This window comes from Oncorhynchus keta, chromosome 2 (assembly GCF_023373465.1).
Source record: "Oncorhynchus keta strain PuntledgeMale-10-30-2019 chromosome 2, Oket_V2, whole genome shotgun sequence".
Taxonomy (NCBI): domain Eukaryota; kingdom Metazoa; phylum Chordata; class Actinopteri; order Salmoniformes; family Salmonidae; genus Oncorhynchus; species Oncorhynchus keta.
The window spans coordinates 64,505,572-64,526,758 of record NC_068422.1 but is presented as its reverse complement, the minus strand read 5'-3'; the positions used below and the strand labels follow the sequence as shown (position 1 = coordinate 64,526,758).

Sequence of the window (21,187 nt, the reverse complement as noted above, 5' to 3'; positions counted from 1 at the left end):
TCTTATTGACCAGACCCACCCTTCTCCTTTGTTCAAAGAGTTCATTACTGGCATTTTCCTGGCCACCCTCTCGCCTCTCTCACCTCCATCATCGCTGAGGAAAGCCCCCTTGGGAGAGGACGGGACCGCAGAGCCCCACACACTGATTGGCTTGGGGTAGTCCTTGTCGACTGCACGGGACTGTTCATTAAAGCGCCAGTACCTAGAGACGAGAGGGAGAGAATGACAGTATGTCAAACCCCTATTCAGCGCTTATGTTAAATCAGGCATTCATATAGAACTCAGAGTGTATGTGTCTTCTAAGCCAAAGCAGTCAGCACAAAAGAGATGACGCCACATCGTTACATGCCAAGAGATCATACCATCGTAATCGTGCAAAAACAGATTCCAAAGCCAAAACAATAGAAGACCATTTACAGTAGTAAACACATGATGGAAACTCCCATCTGTCAACGTGGAAAAGGGCAACAATTCACAGATAACTGGGAGAGTCCCTTCCTTACCAGTCTCCTTTGAAGAAGTATGTGAAACCTGATGGTTCCCACCAGATGGCTGTCTCTATCCTGTCATAGGGGATGTCCCTGCCGTAGTCTGTCAGCTCCTGGGGGTAACCAGGCTCCAGGTTTGCCTCCCTGAACAGCCAGTACTTATTCCCTACAGGTGGAGGAGAGGAGGGGGAGGAGAGGAGAGGAGAAGTACAGTGATGTGGGGGAACAGACGTCAAGGAGATGACAGAAAAGGGAGGACAGATATTGGGCGGGACATAATAATTCAGCAGGGAAGGAGAAAGGCATTCGTGGTTAACGGTCCTTTGTGGAGCAATGCATAGGGACTTTCCCTTTCCAACAACTACCACTCATCATCCTGGAGATTGCTATGGAAACTGTTAACCTGCCGTTACATTACAGTCTTGTTTATTCGCTGGCTAGCATGCGCCAATTACAGGCATTATAGAGAGTGAAATTGCGTTTATGCGCAGCTTTGGTTAGATATAATGCATTTGAAGTGGTTCGAGTGGAAATGTTGAGGACATGGCGAGTCGTTTTTTATTGTTTTACAGTATGTTAGACACAGAGGCACCATCCGTATGCCCTGCTTTCTGTTCTCCTGGCCCAGCTTTTCATTGAAAACAAAAACCTTTGCAGTCAGCATCTGGAAACAAACGGCTGATGCAACTCTCTCACTCACATCTGCCAGATGTGGCAGGCCAACTTTTTTGTCCCTTAGTTTCTTTCCTATGGCTGTCTTCCAAATTTCAGAAGGCCTTGCCAATGACATCACTTGCCCTGGAGACTTTCTTTAGGGCGAGCCAGCTGTCTTAAAGAACTACAGCCTCAAACGTATCCCCAAAAAGCGGTTTCACTACCTCCATCTGTCTTTCACTGTTTCTGGTTACAAAACCCATGGAACAAAGAGATGCCAGCGGGATCTATAATAACCTCTACTGACAAATCATATTGTGTTGGTTCTCCTAAGGATATTATTGTGTGTGGTTTATCAATTGGGGAGGAGGTGGGGGGATCAATAGAAAGCTGCAATGAGTTCTGGGAGGAAGCCTTATAGCAGCGAAAGCTCTTTTTATGTCAATATAATGAGGGAAAATGATCCAGAATTTAAGTGAAAAACCTACATGTTAGTGGACATGGGACGGTTTCTATGGCAACGGTGCAGGGAGGTAAGAGGTAGTTGTGACCGAATGAGGAGGTCTGGGGAGGATTACAGCTCGAGCCAATGAGCATTCACTGCCACCATGGAGATCTCCTGTCTAGCCCAATCCGATTGCATTTTAGCACAAAACTCTAGGGATCTGCAGTCCTCCCATTTTAACTTAACGATGTCATTATCTTTTCCATTTCGACAGAAACATCATCTCTTCTATCAAAGACCGTTTGTCCATAATATATTATCCGGGGTTACAATACATTTGGGGCTCCAAGCTGAAGTGAACGTGGAGATCAAGGAACACTTATTGTCTGCAAAAATAAGTGTTAATGTGGAACTAGCAATGTTTACTCACTACTAAACTGTAATTAAATAGTAATGTGGAAAATACTAACAGCTTTAGGTTTCGGCTCCAAGGCACACTGGCGTGAAAAGAAAATACATGCAAATACACACAGAGGACTGAAACAATGTTTGTGAATCTATTTTAGTATCAGCAACATTGCTTCATTACAGTGTAACCAAAGCGTTCAGTTGTTTTTCTGCTACTTCAACACATAAACAAACACAGTTTCGGTCCTCTGAGTTGAACTATTTCTCTTCTGTTTAACCCTCATTTCAAAAACAACAATGACTAACTGCGTGTGCATGTGTGCGTGCGCTAGCCTATAGTCTTACGTGTGCGTGCACGTGAGGTACAACGATTAGGAGAGAACAAAAACCTTTAAAGAAGACAAATTTCCCATCGTGTCTCTCGTAGGCTGCATCGATGTCCCCAGGCAGTCCCCTCCAGAAGTGACCAATGGGCATTGGGTAGTTGTCCAGCACCCTGTTCCTCCGCACCCTCCAGAACCAGCGACCCTGTCAGAAAAAGAGCGGGGAGAGCCGTTAGATGGCACATCCACTGGAGCTCTAATGCTCAGCATGACCTCTAACCTGTGACCCTGCCTGTGACATGCTCTCTGGAGCTCCAGACCTAGCTGGGAGCTGCTGCCTGCATGCCAGATATGGACACAGCACTGAGTATCAGCAGTTTAGTACCATCATGTTATCCATAAATTGTAGAGCCGTATGGGAGAGAGGAACAGAGAGTGCCAAACATGATGGGCCACGTGCCTGGTAGTTCCTGAACATCCCCTCTCTATCAGAGCCTGTTCAGCACATTGCCTGGAGGAGGAAGTCTTCACAGTTACGTTCAACAGTTTGGATCAATCAATAGGAGAAATACTTCAATAACGTACGCATACACTACTTAAACATCCCCGCACACACGCACTCACTCTCTCTCTCTCTCTCTCTCTCACTCAGTGTGTCCTCAGTAAGTCCCTAGTCACATGGTGCGGTGGGCGTCCGAGCTTGACCATCACATTCCCTCCATCTCTTTGGCTCAGGCCCAGACCTTGAGATGACTTCAGATATCTGTCTAATATCTAAACCAGACCGAGGAACGCAGCCAAGGGCCTCTAAAATGAAACCGTCTGTTCTAACACCCAGCCCCCCTCCTCTACATCCACTAACCCCCCTACCCTTCTCCACACCACACACTCCCCCCTTTTCATTTCACCACCACGGCACACTCTGCGGTGTCTAAAAGAGAGGGTAGGGTCCCGTCTATAGAAAGAGAGGGCACATTCAAGTTCCATTTAAAAGGTGAGGGAAACAGCTTCTAGCCCGTACTCTCTCTGTCACCTGACTTCAACACAGGCTCTGTTCCAGCAGCGTTTGGGGTTCAGGAGAAGCCTGCTGCTGGGTGGTCGGGATCCCAAGCGCATCCGAATGCCTGCACTACATGACAAGCCTGCCAGAACGGACAATGAAATAACTAATGCTTGAAGGCTATTAATACCCACGACCACAGCACTGAGCAGATCGCATGTCCAATTACTGTGGGAACTGGTTTGGGCTTGCTGCATGTTGCATGAGGAGCGTTTTACGAGTAGGACTTATATAAAGTAGTTAAACTGGTCGAACTGCTCTGTTTGTTTTAAGTCAGCACAAAACATGTCTGAAACGGTACAAGAGGGAAATCGCCCTCTCAGTGTAGGCCTAGGAGTGCTTTCCAAAAATGACCTCACAGATCTGCACGCTCATTCATTAGTGGTAAGTTAATAGCATTGGCTGTCAGCATTAATGGTAAAAGCTAAGAGTTGCATCCTCCTGGCAGCAGCTCTTGTCTTTGTCCTTGAAGCGGGGAGCGCAGCCTGTTAGTGAACAGAACATAATTTAAAGCAGACCTGCCCTGCATCCAATCTACTCCAATCTTCTGTGAACATGGAGAGGCAGGAAGAGAAGAGGATAACAGAAGTGTAATTACGATTCTGAAAAAAACCCACCCCCACTAGTCAAATGTACTGACTGTGGAGCCTCACTGGCGGACAAGAGAAAAGAGAACTGACCAGATATTATTTACTATGAACACTGCTCAATGTCAGAGACAGTCTGGGCTTGATGGTACCTTTCCTAAAATAGGCTGAGGGCATTAGCAGGAGATGGCTTTGTGACGTTACAGTCGATCGTAATCTAATGCATGTGTACTTCAAATAAAGCCCGATGACAAAAGAGCACAGCACAGTCAAAGATGACTCTTTTCGTCACACCCCTTCAACTCTATGCTGCCTGTACGTTACACCCCCTCCGCCCTCTCCCACAGAGACAGTTGGTGAGAGACCGATAACTGAAGTCAGGGCAAATGGCAGTTTGTGGGAAAAAGTGACATCCAACTCCAAGTTCAGTAGAGTGAGAGTGCTTGACTTGGACTGAAATAGGTGCCGGCACTCATTTTGAGTATTGTTTATATTTACATGTAGGTGCAGGAGCTCCACAGTACTTTTGAGATAATATTCTATAAGAGTGACAGGAGCTCCACAGTACTTTTGAGCTAATATTCTATAAGTAGTGCAGGAGCTCCACAGTACTTTTGAGCTAATATTCTATAAGTAGTGCAGGAGCTCCACAGTACTTTTGAGCTAATATTCTATAAGTAGTGCAGCAGCTCCACAGTACTTTTGAGCGAATATTCTATAAGTAGTGCAGCAGCTCCACAGTACTTTTGAGCTAATATTCTATAAGAGGAACATGAGCTCCACAGTACTTTTGAGCGAATATTCTATAAGTAGTGCAGCAGCTCCACAGTACTTTTGAGCTAATATTCTATAAGAGGAACATGAGCTCCACAGTACTTTTGAGCGAATATTCTATAAGTAGTGCAGCAGCTCCACAGTACTTTTGAGCTAATATTCTATAAGTAGTGCAGGAGCTCCACAGTACTTTTGAGCTAATATTCTATAAGTAGTGCAGGAGCTCCACAGTACTTTTGAGCGAATATTCTATAAGTAGTGCAGCAGCTCCACAGTACTTTTGAGCTAATATTCTATAAGTAGTGCAGGAGCTCCACAGTACTTTTGAGCTAATATTCTATAAGTAGTGCAGGAGCTCCACCATACTTCTGAGCTAATATTCTATAAGTAGTGCAGCAGCTCCACAGTACTTTTGAGCTAATATTCTATAAGTAGTGCAGGAGCTCCACAGTACTTTTGAGCTAATATTCTATAAGTAGTGCAGGAGCTCCACAGTACTTTTGAGCTAATATTCTATAAGTAGTGCAGGAGCTCCACAGTACTTTTGAGCGAATATTCTATAAGTAGTGCAGCAGCTCCACAGTACTTTTGAGCTAATATTCTATAAGTAGTGCATGAGCTCCACAGTACTTTTGAGCGAATATTCTATAAGTAGTGCAGCAGCTCCACAGTACTTTTGAGCTAATATTCTATAAGTAGTGCAGGAGCTCCACAGTACTTTTGAGCTAATATTCTATAAGTAGTGCAGGAGCTCAAGCAGTAGAACATTTTAGGTGCCGGTACTCAGCTCCGGCGAGCTCCTGCCCAAGTCAAGCACCGGCTCTTTTCATTGAAAGAGAAGTGTTGACCACCTCAACTGAAGCATAAACAGTGAAATTCTCTCCAGCTGTTGGCAAATGGCCTAACAAATGGTTCAAACGAGAGCCATCTCCACAGCTGGACTGGTTGGTCCTGCAGTTGTTCAGGCACATCTGAGACCTAGAGAGGGCTGCTCCTCTCCTCTTTACGGGGCTCCATGTCATAAAATAGAACGGCTCTGGGGTTTTACAACATGCTTAGGGCCGAATTGAACCCAGGCCCTGATCCACCTTCCCATAAGGCTCTCCAGATGCTCCTAACCTGGGGATAGCAGCTTTTACTGCACTAGTGAGAGACACAGACAGACAGCATCATGGTTATCACGCTCACTGGCTGCAATACGAGCAGCCTTTGATCAAATTACCTACTAGATCAAATCCAATCACATTTTATTGGTCACATATTTAGCAGATGCTATTGCGGCTGTAGCGAAATTCTTGTGTGCCTAGCTCCAACAGTGCAGTAATATCCAACAATACACAATAATACACACAAATCTAAAAAGTTAAAGAATGGAATTAAGAAATATAGAAATAGAAATATTAGGACGAGCGATGTCGGAGTCTGGAGTATAAATATATATATACTGTATATATATGTGACGGGGTGTATAGATCATATAGACAATATATGGATAGAATATGTAGTTTATCTGAAGAATAGTATATGTACAGCTATAGTTAAATAGGATAGGCCTTGACTAGAATACAGTATATACATATAAAGTGGATTAAACAGTATGCAATCATTATTAAAGTGACCCGTATTCCAAGACTTCAGTATGTACATAGGGCAGCAGCCTCTAAGGTGCATGGCAGAGTAACCGGGTGGTAGCCAGCTAGTGACAGTAGGTAGGTCATGCAGCCATCCAAGAGCATCAGTCCCTAGCAGCAGCACTGAGACTGAATCAACTCATCTCATGTGTGTGTGGGGGCAGTCTGAGGTCCTCACCTTGAACACAAACATCTCTCCCCTGAGCATGGTGACCGCGTCGAAGTTTCCTTCACAGATGTTTGGGCCGTAGTGGTCCGGGCGGTCAGTCGTGTGGGGATTGTCTGGCTTCCGGGGTGGGGCGTTGGGGGGAGAGTTAGGGGGAGATCTGGGCGGAGTGTTGGGAGGAGAGTTGGGTGGTGACTTGGGTGGAGAGTTGGGGGGAGAGTTGGGGGGTGACTTGGGGGGAGAGTTGGGTGGAGAGTTGGGGGGTGACTTGGGGGGAGAGTTGGGTGGAGAGTTGGGGGGTTTGGGGTCTGGCTGGGCTGGCCGGCGAGGAGTGACAGTGGGAAGAGCCTGGGTGGGTGTACCGTCTGGCTGACCTGCAGAAAATAAAGTGATAAACGCATTAAAGAAAAGCAGTTAGAGGTTACTCTCCACTCAAAAATACTACAAGGAAATCAAGGGCTCAGAGATTTGTCCTCCAACTGATCTCATAATTGGTAGCTGTGTCCTGGTTTTGCCCAAGCTTGATAAGTGGATATGTGAGTCAGTAGGCTGATTTTCCAGGAGGAATGTAGTCGAAACACAGACCTCCGACTACTCCAACTCAAATCAGGGTTCTAATCACAGGGGTGCCCTGGGCTGGAACCCCCCCCCACTCTTATACAGTTATACTGCAGTGCCCAAACAGACTAAAACACTGAAAACCAAAGCTCTTACAGTCAACATTTTCAGGTCCATACACCAGTAGTTTTGTTATGGAGGGCCAACTCACCATATATCTGTTGTATTCCTCTGAGGTCATCCTCGGGCAGCTGAAAGTCGTCCGTTTCCATCCACTGGTAGAAAGGAGCCATGATGGCCATTGGGTTGTTGGAGTGTTCCAGGCCCAGGGCATGGCCCAGCTCATGTACAGCAACAAGGAACAGATCATTACCTGAGAGAGAAGAGAGAGTGATATAGAATATAGAAAGAGACAGAGCGAGAGAGAGAGTGAGCGAGAGAGAGAGAGAGAGAGAGAGAGAGAGAGAGAGAGAGAGAGAGAGAGAGAGAGAGAGAGAGAGAGAGAGTGATATAGAATATAGAAAGAGACAGAGCGAGAGAGAGTGAGCGAGAGAGAGAGAGAGAGAGAGAGAGAGAGAGAGAGAGAGAGAGAGAGAGAGAGAGAGAGAGAGAGAGAGTGATATAGAATATAGAAAGAGACAGAGCGAGAGAGAGAGAGAGAGAGAGAGAGAGAGAGAGAGAGAGAGAGAGAGAGAGAGAGAGAGAGAGAGAGAGAGAGAAGGATAGTCATTATCATACTCAAGGCACTTAAGAAGTATACACCTCGTCACGACTAAACCTAAAATAGACAGTGAGTGAATAAGGTGAGAAGTCCCCTTGTGTAACACCACTGACACTTGAGCTGTGACCACAAGCAGGAAGTGTTAACGGAGTTAGACGGTTTCCTCAAGGGGGGAATGGCAGACAACGAGTGGAACAAGCCATTCAGGCGGCATCTCACACAATGTGTCTTTATTCATCCTCTAACTAACCGTGTGTTGGTTCAGGAGCCAGAACACTTCATTAATTAATGCTACAAACGGCGCTGGAAACATTACAAGCTAGTAGTGTATACTTATGTAACTGAATGAAAGACAGACATGTACTGTACATGGCTTCCAAAATAATGTGTCTAAAATAGAAAGCTCAGTGCTGGGGTTGGGTTGGGGCTTGAGCTTAGGTTGGAGCTGGACCTGGGGTTGGAGCTGGGGGTGGGTTGGGGCTTGAGCTTAGGTTGGAGCTGGACCTGGGGTTGGGTTGGGGTTGGGTTGGAGCTGGACCTGGGGTTGGACCTGGGGTTGGGTTGGAGCTGGACCTGGGGTTGGAGCTGGGGGTGGGTTGGGGCTTGAGCTTAGGTTGGAGCTGGACCTGGGATTGGGTTGGGTTGGGGTTGGGTTGGAGCTGGACCTGGGGTTGGACCTGGGGTTGGGTTGGAGCTGGACCTAGGGTTGGGGCTTGAGCTTAGGTTGGAGCTGGACCTGGGTTGGAGCTGGACCTGGGGTTGGACCTGGGGTTGGGTTGGAGCTGGACCTGGGGTTGGAGCTTGAGCTTAGGTTGGAGCTGGACCTGGGTTGGACCTGGGGTTGGGTTGGAGCTGGACCTGGGGTTGGACCTGGGGTTGGGTTGGAGCTGGACCTGGGGTTGGACCTGGGGTTGGGTTGGAGCTGGACCTGGGTTTGGGGCTTGAGCTTAGGTTGGAGCTGGACCTGGGGTTGGACCTGGGGTTGGGTTGGAGCTGGACCTGGGGTTGGACCCGGGGTTGGGTTGCAGCTGGACCTGGGGTTGGGTTGGGGCTGGACCTGGGGTTGGGGCTTGAGCTTAGGTTGGAGCTGGACCTGGGGTTGGACCTGTGGTTAAGTTGGAGCTGGACCTGGGGTTGGGTTGGAGCTGGACCTGGGGTTGGGTTGGAGCTGGACCTGGGGTTGAACCTCGGGTTGGGTTGGAGCTGGACCTGGGGTTGGACCTGGGGTTGGGTTGGAGCTGGACCTGGGGTTGGACCTGGGGTTGGGTTGGAGCTGGACCTGGGGTTGGACCTGGGGTTGGGTTGGAGCTGGACCTGGGTTTGGGGCTTGAGCTTAGGTTGGGGCTGGACCTGGGGTTGGACCTGGGGTTGGGTTGGAGCTGGACCTGGGGTTGGACCCGGGGTTGGGTTGGAGCTGGACCTGGGGTTGGGTTGGAGCTGGACCTGGGGTTGGGGCTTGAGCTTAGGTTGGAGCTGGACCTGGGGTTGGACCTGTGGTTAAGTTGGAGCTGGACCTGGACCTGGGGTTGGAGCTGGACCTGGGGTTGGGTTGGAGCTGGACCTGGGGTTGAACCTCGGGTTGGGTTGGAGCTGGACCTGGGGTTGGACCTGGGGTTGGGTTGGAGCTGGACCTGGGGTTGGACCTGGGGTTGGGTTGGAGCTGGACCTGGGGTTGGACCTGGGGTTAGGTTGGAGCTGGACCTGGGGTTGGACCTGGGGTTGGGTTGGGGCTTGAGCTTAGGTTGGAGCTGGCGCTAGGGTTGGAGCTGGGGTTGGGTTGGTGCTGGACCTGGGGTTGGGGCTTGAGCTTAGGTTGGAGCTGGACCTGGGGTTGGGGCTTGAGCTTAGGTTGGAGCTGGACCTGGGGTTGGGGCTTGAGCTTAGGTTAGAGCTGGACCTGGGGTTGGGGCTTGAGCTTAGGTTGGAGCTGGACCTGGGGTTGGGGCTTGAGCTTAGGTTGGAGCTGGACCTGGGGTTGGGGCTTGAGCTTAGGTTGGAGCTGGACCTGGGGTTGGGGCTTGAGCTTAGGTTGGAGCTGGACCTGGGGTTGGGGCTTGAGCTTAGGTTGGAGCTGGACCTGGGGTTGGGGCTTGAGCTTAGGTTGGAGCTGGCGCTAGTGTTGGAGCTGGGGGTGGGTTGGAGCTGGGCCTGGGGTTGAGGCCAGAGCTTAGGTTGGAGCTGGTGCTAGGGTTGGAGCTGGGGTGGGTTGGAGCTGGGGAAGGGTTGGAGCTGGGCCTGGGGTTGGGGCTTGAGCTTAGGTTGGAGCTGGTGCTAGGGTTGGAGCTGGGGGTGGGTTGGAGCTGGACCTGGGATTGGAGCTGGACCTGGGGTTGGAGCTGGGGCTTGTGTTGGAGCTGGACCTAGGGTTGGAGCTGGGGTGGGTTGGAGCTGGACCTGGAGTTGGACCTGGGGTTGGGTTGGAGCTGGACCTGGGGTTGGACCTGGGGTTGGGTTGGGGCTTGAGCTTAGGTTGGAGCTGGCGCTAGGGTTGGAGCTGGGAGTGGGTTGGTGCTTGAGCTTAGGTTGGAGCTGGCGCTAGGGTTGGAGCTGGGGGTGGGTTGGAGCTGGGGGTGGGTTGGAGCTGGACCTGGGGTTGGGGCTTGAGCTTAGGTTGGAGCTGGACCTGGGGTTGGGGCTTGAGCTTAGGTTGGAGCTGGACCTGGGGTTGGGGCTTGAGCTTAGGTTGGAGCTGGACCTGGGGTTGGGGCTTGAGCTTAGGTTAGAGCTGGACCTGGGGTTGGGGCTTGAGTTTAGGTTGGAGCTGGACCTGGGGTTGGGGCTTGAGCTTAGGTTGGAGCTGGACCTGGGGTTGGGGCTTGAGCTTAGGTTGGAGCTGGACCTGGGGTTGGGGCTTGAGCTTAGGTTGGAGCTGGACCTGGGGTTGGGGCTTGAGCTTAGGTTGGAGCTGGACCTGGGGTTGGGGCTTGAGCTTAGGTTGGAGCTGGACCTGGGGTTGGGGCTTGAGCTTAGGTTGGAGCTGGCGCTAGGGTTGGAGCTGGGGAGGGGTGGAGCTGGGGTGGGTTGGAGCTGGGGGTGGGTTGGGGCTTGGGGTGGGTTTGAGCTGGGCCTGGGGTTGAGGCCAGAGCTTAGGTTGGAGCTGGCGCTAGGGTTGGAGCTGGGGGAGGGTTGGAGCTGGGGTGGGTTGGAGCTGGGGATGGGTTGGAGCTGGGCCTGGGGTTGGGGCTTGAGCTTAGGTTGGAGCTGGTGCTAGGGTTGGAGCTGGGGAGGGGTGGAGCTGGGGTGGGTTGGAGCTGGGGGTGGGTTGGAGCTGGGCCTGGGGTTGAGGCCAGAGCTTAGGTTGGAGCTGGTGCTAGGGTTGGAGCTGGGGGAGGGTTGGAGCTGGGGTGGGTTGGAGCTGGGGATGGGTTGGAGCTGGGCCTGGGGTTGGGGCTTGAGCTTAGGTTGGAGCTGGTGCTAGGGTTGGAGCTGGGGAAGGGTTGGAGCTGGACCTGGGGTTGGAGCTGGTGGAGGGTTGGAGCTGGACCTGGGGTTGGAGCTGGGGGTGGGTTGGAGCTGGACCTGGGGTTGGAGCTGGACCTGGGGTTGGAGCTGGGGCTTGTGTTGGAGCTGGACCTGGGGTTGGAGCTGGGGATTGTGTTGGAGCTGGACCTGGGGTTGGAGCTGGGGATGGGTTGGAGCTGGACCTGGAGTTGGACCTGGGGTTGGGTTGGAGCTGGACCTGGGGTTGGACCTGGGGTTGGGTTGGGGCTTGAGCTTAGGTTGGAGCTGGCGCTAGGGTTGGAGCTGGGGGTGGGTTGGTGCTTGAGCTTAGGTTGGAGCTGGCGCTAGGGTTGGAGCTGGGGGTGGGTTGGAGCTGGACCTGGGGTTGGGTTGGGGCTTGAGCTTAGGTTGGAGCTGGACCTGGGGTTGGGGCTTGAGCTTAGGTTGGAGCTGGACCTGGGGTTGGGGCTTGAGCTTAGGTTGGAGCTGGACCTGGGGTTGGGGCTTGAGCTTAGGTTAGAGCTGGACCTGGGGTTGGGGCTTGAGCTTAGGTTGGATCTGGACCTGGGGTTGGGGCTTGAGCTTAGGTTGGAGCTGAACCTGGGGTTGGGGCTTGAGTTTAGGTTGGAGCTGGACCTGGGGTTGGGGCTTGAGCTTAGGTTGGAGCTGGACTTGGGGTTGGGGCTTGAGCTTAGGTTGGAGCTGGACCTGGGGTTGGGGCTTGAGCTTAGGTTGGAGCTGGACCTGGGGTTGGGGCTTGAGCTTAGGTTGGAGCTGGACCTGGGGTTGGGGCTTGAGCTTAGGTTGGAGCTGGACCTGGGGTTGGGGCTTGAGCTTAGGTTGGAGCTGGACCTGGGGTTGGGGCTTGAGCTTAAGTTGGAGCTGGACCTGGGGTTGGGGCTTGAGCTTAGGTTGGAGCTGGCGCTAGTGTTGGAGCTGGGGAGGGGTGGAGCTGGGGTGGGTTGGAGCTGGGGGTGGGTTGGAGCTGGGCCTGGGGTTGAGGCCAGAGCTTAGGTTGGAGCTGGTGCTAGGGTTGGAGCTGGGGAGGGTTGGAGCTGGACCTGGTGGGTTGGAGCTGGGGGTGGGTTGGAGCTGGGCCTGGGGTTGGGACTTGAGCTTAGGTTGGAGCTGGGGAAGGGTTGGAGCTGGACCTGGGGTTGGAGCTGGCGGAGGGTTGGAGCTGGACCTGGGGTTGGAGCTTGGGGTGGGTTGGAGCTGGACCTGGGGTTGGAGCTGGACCTGGGGTTGGAGCTGGGGATTGTGTTGGAGCTGGACCTGGGGTTGGAGCTGGGGGTGGGTTGGAGCTGGACCTGGAGTTGGAGCTGGGGGTGGGTTGGAGCTAGACCTGGGGTTGGACCTGGGGATTGGGTTGGAGGTGGGGCTGGAGCTGGGGTTAGAGCTGGGGATTGGGTTGGAGGTGGGGCTGGGGTTGGAGGTAGGGCTGGGATTGGAGGTGGGGCTGGGGTTGGAGCTGGGACTTGGACTGAAGCTGGGCCTTGGGTTGTAGATGGGGCTGGGGTTTTGGGGGGGAAGTCAAGGGGTTTTCCCATTTTGATCCTGGTTATTGGTCCCAAGTGCTGGCCAAGTGAGGAACGCAGTTACCTCATTCTAACTGAGACTACATGGTGGTGGGGCAGTAGTCCACATGTTCAGACAGTAAGATCCTCCCATTGGGGTTATGAAGTCAATGGACAAAAATGTGCTTGTTGAGGGTTTTTAATGGTGCTCTCTGTAGATAAAGTGGCTGATCTAACGTCTAATGTCTTCTGATAAGCATCAAGACACGCACTCCTCCTACCCCAATCAAAGCCTGCCGTTGTACCAGACAGACTGACAGTGACGCATTGTCACTGCAACAGAGACATAGTGACCGCCACTTCAACCGCCCTCCACAAAGAACATCCTGTGGACACTCACACAAAAATTGCCTTGAATTGAATTGACCTACTGTAACCTATAGGTTCCCCTTTGAAGTTGGTTCTAAGTTTTAGCATGGTACTTTCCCAGCGAATGACACATTATTCCTTTCCAGTTTTTATTGACCTTTGACCTGATCTGTGGACCATCTTGCCTGAAATTAAGGCTGAGGGTGGTTGGTGAGGTGACTGTAGGGATCACTCTATTATACTGACAGACAGCATCGTGTGGTACTACATTATGTCATAGCTTCTGTCATCTGAGGAAGTTGAGATGTTCAGCATTCCTCCTTTTGTCAGCTTCATGCTCTCACCTTCCAACTTTTCCTCCAACCACAATCTGTGACTTAGTGGGGAATCAGCACATTCATGTGACTCTAAAAATATACAACAGGATACAGAGAAAGAAAGGGAGAGAGAGAGAGAGAGAGAGAGAGAGAGATAGGAAGAAAGAAGGCTCTGTAAGGTAACCCTGACAACCACGTGGCTCACAGAAGAGCAAACTTATCTCTCTCCCTCCTCACTAAAATGAACACAGCAGCACATAACCCTGTCTATGAGCCTAATGAATAGACTTGCAGCTTTGTGAGCTATCAGTGTGTAATAACCACAACACTCGTCAAGTGTGTTTAATCTTTGCCAACAATGTCCTTAATGTGCCACGAACAGTTGACCTTTACTTTTAGAATTGTCGTGGTTTAAAAGGCCGTTAAAAGTAATGTGCCAGAGAGTTTAAAAGAAACAGGCTACATGAGGATGCAACGGTGTTAAAGACAGGGTCAACTTAAAAACCGGTCTCCCACTGTGGAATTACCTCAACAACCTCGGTGTGGCATTTAGACTTCTCTGTGATCTGTTGAGTATCACCTCCTACTCTCCTGACCTCACCAAGCATTACCAATCATCTGCCATCTGCTCTGACTGGCTCAGGAAATGACAACGTTCACCTCCACAAGGCAGGAAAAACCCTCCGTCACTCACCAAGATCCCTCTGTGCAAAACACCCGTTTGGTTAATGATTGAAAGTATAAAAAAGGTCGGATTTAGAAAAAAAGAATACTACCATTCCTTAAAACACGGCTTTGGAAGCCGGTGGGAGCTGTAAGAGCAGTATGACGTCATCCATCTAACTTTGAAGTTTAATGGAGGTAACGGCGGAGTAAAACTGCAAAAAATGTCAACAAATGTGGTTTGTCATGGCAACTATGGTTGAACAAGTGGAAGGTAGGAAAAGACCAGCTGAAGTAGGTGAGGAGTGAGGAAAGCAGGGACGCTGCGTTTAATTCAGAAGAATGTTCAAGATGTAATGGTTCTGGTGTAGAGCTCAAGAGACTGGTGTCCATCCACATGCATCACCTACCTTGCAAGTTCCCATTGCCGATGGTCCACGGCTCATCAGAGTCAAAGTGAGTATCACCGCCCATACCAGGACCAGGGAAGTAGGCGTGGGCCAGGAACCCGCCCTCGCCATCGAAGGGTGAGCTGTCTCCGTGGAAACCCGAGGCAAAGAAGATCATGATGTCAGGCTCCTTCCTGCGGCCATATTTGATCTCCTGGTAGGGGATCTCATCGAAGGTCAGCGGGGTCACCTTCTGCCACACCTTGAAGGCCCTACGGATGGCCTCATACGAGTTGTACTCCCCGATCTTTGGTGTGTAGTTCTGTATACTGCAAGGGAAGACGAGGAATCCAAATTAAAACTCATTTGGAATTTGGTTATAGATTAAGATTGACCAAGATGAAGTAAATCCTGTTATTTACCTGTAGGTGAGGTGGCTCTTGTTCCATTTGTGGCCAGTGAGTGCATAACGTTTCCGCCGAACGTTGGTCTTGATCTGACCCCCAAACTTGTCTGGGACTCCACAGCGCGGCCTCTGCATGGCTCTAGGGGAGGACGTCAGGGTTACACTCCCCACTCCTCTATACAGTGTCACACTGAGGTTTTATGAGATACACTGCCCGTGATACCAGCCCAGGTGCTGTACCATTGAAAAGTTCATGCGTTTTATGTGCAGTAACTGATCTGTGGGTTCAAGATAGGCCGCCCCTAAAGATAGGAAGACATTGCTCCCTGTTGGGGTTTTGCTATCTACACCCCAGACCAGACCACCTCACACTCCTATTAACTTATCACTCCAAAGCTCAAATCCTTCCGTCTCCCTCATACTGCACAGATCCATTACAAACTAGGAAATGAATCCATTGACATAATTGGACCCCATAGGCATCAGAGAGAGAGGGGTCTGGTTCGGGAGCATTAGGATGGCAGCAATGGGAGTAACGACAGAGCACAACAGGGAAGGAAGTGTGACATACGTCACCGTGCCGTGGTCCATCGCGCCGGTGACCTGCAGGCCGTAGAAACGCTGCATGTCGCTGACGGCATTGGAAAGGGTGTGAGCTGACCGCATGGTGGACATCTGTCTGCTGGCCTGAGGTAGGTAGCCATACATCCGCAGCCATGACTGAGAGAGAGGGGGAGAGAGAAACTTAACACTATACAGAGTTTACACTGCTAAGGACTCGTTTACACATGCAGCCCAATTCTAATTGGTCTTATGACCAATCACATCAGATGTTTTTCAGAGCTGATCTGATTCGTCAAAAGGACAATTAGTGGGGAGAAAAGATCTGAATTGGGCTGCCTGTCTAAACGCAGCTTAATAGGCATACAGAACAGCGTAACTGCCGTGTGGGGGAGGAAGACATGAAGGGAGAAACCTGATACAATCACAGACTTCAGATTGACCGTTCCACCTGTTAAAGGGGTATATAATACCACCACATGCTGTGCCAGAGCGTCACGGCAGATATATCCACAGATGGAGACACTCAACAGGGTGGGCGAGGAACTCTATCAGCTAAACCATCGTGAAAGAGAGCGATCAGGAACTAACCAGGCGCACCAAAACGACCCCCCCTCACAACCCTCAGCGGATGGGATATGCCTGAGAGGCTAAAGGATAAGGAGAGGCAGGGTTGGCTTTTCTCTGAAGCCCACGCTACTGTATAGGAGGCTACTGATCTTTAATTATGTAATTAGTGCTAATTACATAAGAAGGCCCCCCACACATATACTGTAATAAGCACAATTAACCCTATACTGTGGTTGCTGAATCATCGCCCTGCCCTGCCTGCTGTAACCAATGTGGAGGCAATAACAGGGCTCGTGATTGAGAGCAGGGTTAACACAGCGGGTTAACTTTATGCATCTCTGAGTTTGATTAAAAACAGCTGTGCTAGGACACCATTTCGTTGACAGCAGTTTGTGTCCGAGAGATGATAAATCCCAGTGCATGAACCAGTGAGGAAAAAGAGACACGGGCAGCACATGGCATACATTTCCTGATCTTCAAAAGAGCCATTGAACATCCAGTGAGATGTTTTATCTCTCTGCCGTGACTCATTCTGCACCACTTCCATCTGTTGGTAAAAAATCAGAAGCCACATGGAGGGAGATGTGTGAATGGCCACACTTTTGTTGATGTCACTCCTCTGATATTTGTACGCCTGCCTTGTGAGACTGCGTGCGCGAAGTGGCCACGTGATTTACACAAGAATAGTAACAATCTCTGACCCTGTCACACAAGCAACCATGGACATCTTGAGAAACTCTGAAAGACACACCTCCTCCCAGAGCAGTACATTTGTGAATTACCGGGAGGGGGGTGATTAGAAGATTAGAAGTGGACCTATCCCAACCATGCAGGCACTGGACTGAGCAGAGAGGAGGGGGAGGAGTGCTATAATGCCCACTTCACTTCTAGCTAAGAACCAGGCCTGAGTAGCTGGGGCTCCCTCTGGTTTCTGGCTGGCATGACCTCCCCCTTCCAACCCCCCTGCTTATAGAAGACACTGGCCTTTGTGGTCCCCTCCCTCTGCTGTGGACCAGGACTGAATAGCCGGCCCTGTTTCTGGGCACAGGCTGAATGTAAACCCCTCTTTCTACAGGGCACCAACTGTAGCCCGCAGATCCCATGCTGCTGTTGCTGCTTCTGGAAACACGGCTGACGAAGAGCCTTGAAGAGAGACACTCTCTCCCGCCTCTCCTACTTTCTTCCCCTTCATTCTCTCATATCAACTTCCTCTCTCTTTCCTGTCACATTCTCAACCCCCTACTGGCTGGCTCTTTTTTGCTTCCCTCATTCTATATTTTTCTCTCTCTCTTTCATACAAATTCAGGCAGATACTTTCCCTATATTTTCATTGGATATGGGTGGAAGCGGAGAATGGCTGGTTTATAGTTGGTTAAGGTGGGATCCACCTTATCTACCAGATAAGCCCTTATCTGTGGGACACAGACATTCCCACAATCTGGGAGTCCGGGGTTCTGGAGGTTGTAGGAGGTGAAGGGGTGTGTTCATACAAGACGGAAAATATATTATCCCAGCTTGTAAAATACACAACAACCAGGTTTCTATTCTCTCTGGCATAGTTCGGGAGAGTATTTATTGAAGGGCGTTGGAACCAGAGAAATAGGCTACACCACATTATAGATATATGAAAGAACCCTTTTAAAAAGTAAAATGCTTTGTACCCTACCCTTTAAGAATCATCTGTAATGAATACAAAGCACGGCTATGGTTCCAGGGGGGAGTGAAGTGCTGGACTTCCTTCAGTCCAATCAGCCACCCTGTCAGCAGCTCCTTCAGCTCCAAAAGGAGCCCTGAATCCAGCAATTCACAAGGAATTGTAAAATGAGCCTCACTCAGTGTGTGTGGTTGTGTGTGTGTGTGTGTGTGTGTGTGTCTGTGTCCCACACAATGTCAGCCAAGACACTAACAAATGGAGAATGCTTTTATTCCCTGGACTTGGTAGCCTGCCATCTTCTGGTTCTAACCTCCAGCAGAGAGAGAGAGAGAGTAAAAACGAAGGAGAGAGAGACAAGGGGAGGAAATAAAAAACACACACCGGCACTGTCCTCCTCTGTAGGGGAGTGTCTTGTGAGAGAGAGCGAAACAGAGATGGAAACAGACAGAGAGCGAGACAGAGAAAGTAGAGAGAGAGATGGAAACAGAGAGAGAGAAAGAAAGAGAAAGAGAGACAGAGATCCAGAGAGAGAAAAAACTGAGAGAGAGAGATCCGGAGGGAAGACAGTCACCATTAGAGGTTAATGGCATTTCCCGTTCTCATGGCTACTCATTACCACTCGCCATGGCGATGAAAGCTTGCTTTTACCCATGGCGACGGGCAACCTCAAGGGAACACAAAGGAACTGGTTGGAATACAGAGAGTAGGCATGCTTCAGATTCCATGGATAAGCAGAAATAGAGTGAGGCTGGCTCTGCCAACGTTAAGGGTTAAACTGGGGATAAAGATAGGGTTTCAGGAAGCAATATAGTCGGCCTCCTGTGTTCTGCAGATTTAATAAACCCTAGCCCCCCCCCTTCTCTATGCCAGTCTCTCTTTCTCCCTCTCGCTCCCTCTTTTCACTCTGAAACAGTCCTCTCCAGACAAGAGCTCTCATTGTTGCTCCTCAGCTGCCTGGGAGTCCTGCAGGCCTAAATGTCTCTCCTGTTTGTGTCCCATTTGGAAAACAGCTGTCACACTTACCCATCACATGCAGTACAGCTGAGCAAGCCGCCTAGTTCACGCTTTCTTTCTCTCCCTCTCTCTATCATTTATTGCTCTCAAACACTCCCACTCCATGTCTGTTCATCAGACAGTGTAGGAGTCCAGCCTCTTCTGATAGGTCAAGCTGTAGGCTCGGTCAGGGAGCTGATGACCATAGCGTCAGTGAGAAAGTTCAGTAAAAATGCAAAAGGAGGGAATCCATTCAAGACAGATCTCAGCTGAGCTCATATGCATATTATTCCTGCATGCCGATGAATCCCTTTATATTGAATTGAATGGTTAAATAAAGGTAGAATAAAATGGAGAGAGAATATCAGCTATAGGCTAAGTGTAACAGTTTAGCGAAGACACACACAAAGCTTGAAATTCTCAGGTGAACACCAACCCACACCTTGAGGACAGAGGTTGGCAGATAGGCGTTGACTAACTAACAGGCTGTCTGTTCTCGTCAGTCTCCACCCCGCCCCAGATTTTTTTCTTCTTCAAACAATCCCTCAGACAACAGGTCTCCCTGACTACGATTAAAGAGCCCATTACCACCTAAACACTACAATGCTAACACTCAGCCAGGAGGTGGCTCGTTGGGACAAGAAAGGCCCCCAGGTCTTTATGTCTGGTAAACAATGGCTGCCAGGTCAGCAGTAACAACTTGTGTATGAGCCTCATTCCTCATTGTAATCCTTCAGTCGAGTTAGTCACCAATCTGCCTCACTCAGAGTGCACTCAACCGAAACTCAGGTAAGAATGCAGTGGCACGCATTGGCCCGACCCATATTGACTAATGACAATATTGGATTTTCTTCAGCACAGTGTTTCAATCTAAGAGTCTGTACTCATTCATTAGTGAATGATTTATTATGTGACAAGAATGTTCTATAAACCTTTATGGGTTTGTCTTACATTTACATTGTCTCTCCTAAATATTCCCTATTATAGTATTATAATGCTATTATTACATTATAATATTGGTAATATACCTTGTTATAACAGCGCATCGCCGTTTCTCACACCAGCTGTATGTTCTACTGAGAACCAGGCCAACAATGAGAGGCTGTGGACCACTGTGGCCTCACCACACACACCCTAACACCCCAGAGACTTACCCAGTCCCACACTGCACCACCACAACACGGCCACACTGGTCTGGTGGCAGCCACATCATTTCATGTGAGAACACCATCGGCACGGTTACTAGGGCTCTGAGAGTCTAGTGACACATAAAATCACATTCATTTAAAAAAAAAAAATATTTGGCAGTGATACGTCCATTGTGAAAGTTGGGGCAATAAAAAGTAGACCTCATCTGGCCTGTCTGAAAAAAAGAAAAACTGCATTTCCCATCCATGATGATGCAGGAGAACAACTCCGGATCCCTCACCGCACCGGAACCTTCCAGCTAGCACAAAGGTGCTACGGTATAACTGTCAAATCTGCCACAGGCCCCACAGGTGTGAGAAACGTGTATGCACATGTGTTGGCAAAGGATCCAGGCAGATTGTGGTAGTTCAGACTGCCTCACGTGGCTACGTTTTACTACTATGACTTCAAAGTGGCGAAACATTTTTTGTTAGTCAACAACCGACCTCAACTGCAGTGGCCCGTGAGAGAGGAAGAAACAAAGTGTGCATAACTGACCCCTTCATTAAGCCTTGACCTGACGGGAGAGGCTAAGCACTAAAGTCAACACAGCATGGTTAAGTGGGTGCAGCTGGGACAAAGTCCACAAAAACACAGACCTATACAATAACAAAGGAGAAAGGGTATTACAAACTTTCAACACTGTTCCACTGGATTGAAACTGGCCCTCCACATTCAGTTGGTGTGTTGTAAAGGAAAACTACAGGGGTTTATTCTTCTCTACACATTTGTTGGTGCATTTGATTCCCCCTGGCACACATGTTAATTGCTAAGCTCTCCACCCCAAACAATAGCCTACATCTCAGCTCACTCTCACCTATCTGGAGCAGGTTGGGAATCAGCACTACCTGTTGCTGAAGACAGAAAGAGTGACGGTCTGGAAATGAACCGTGAAAGCATTTGCCTATTCCCCCCCAACATTTAATCATTCAGTTGATTCATACTTTATGTCCAAAGCAGGGGGCAACTAGTGAGATGAGCATGGCTCAGTCAGTGATGCAGATATCTTTACAGGTACTGTTGTAGTATTTCAAGAAAGCAAAACAACCCTACCTGTAGGAAGGTAAAGTGCTGGACCAATACTATGGATATGTGCTTACAGAATGTGGTTATAACAGTGGGATGACTTAACCTGACCCAGAGATCCTCTAGGAACAGCAGCTTTCCACATATGGTGCTGACTGCAAGAGTGTGTCAGTGTGTCAGTGAATGAGTAAGATTTGTGTAGTTTGGCTAGCAGCATGGCCTTTTTGGGGAGAGGTTCCAACCCAGGGAGGACCCTGTTGGCGGCGCACAAGGGATCG

At 49.9% G+C, this 21,187-nt stretch overlaps 1 protein-coding gene across 2 annotated transcripts in view; it reads right to left on the bottom strand.

Moving 5' to 3' along the window:
* The window catches only part of LOC118362284 (matrix metalloproteinase-15-like), a 28,603-nt gene that overhangs the window by 5,848 nt on the left and 1,568 nt on the right, over nucleotides 1-21,187 (bottom strand). Inside the window, exons 1-9 of one of the 2 annotated variants that reach the window (XM_052480503.1) lie at nucleotides 18,726-19,100; nucleotides 15,489-15,637; nucleotides 14,934-15,056; nucleotides 14,533-14,840; nucleotides 7,306-7,467; nucleotides 6,549-6,910; nucleotides 2,385-2,523; nucleotides 504-654; nucleotides 84-202 (exon numbers count right to left, since the gene is read on the bottom strand). In XM_052480503.1, the coding sequence (XP_052336463.1) occupies nucleotides 84-202; nucleotides 504-654; nucleotides 2,385-2,523; nucleotides 6,549-6,910; nucleotides 7,306-7,467; nucleotides 14,533-14,840; nucleotides 14,934-15,056; nucleotides 15,489-15,625 (1,501 nt within the window). In that variant the 5' untranslated portion in view covers nucleotides 15,626-15,637; nucleotides 18,726-19,100. Of the gene's footprint in view, nucleotides 1-83; nucleotides 203-503; nucleotides 655-2,384; nucleotides 2,524-6,548; nucleotides 6,911-7,305; nucleotides 7,468-14,532; nucleotides 14,841-14,933; nucleotides 15,057-15,488; nucleotides 15,638-18,725; nucleotides 19,101-21,187 lie in introns of those variants that run through there. The other variant, XM_052480493.1, reaches the window with a different exon arrangement.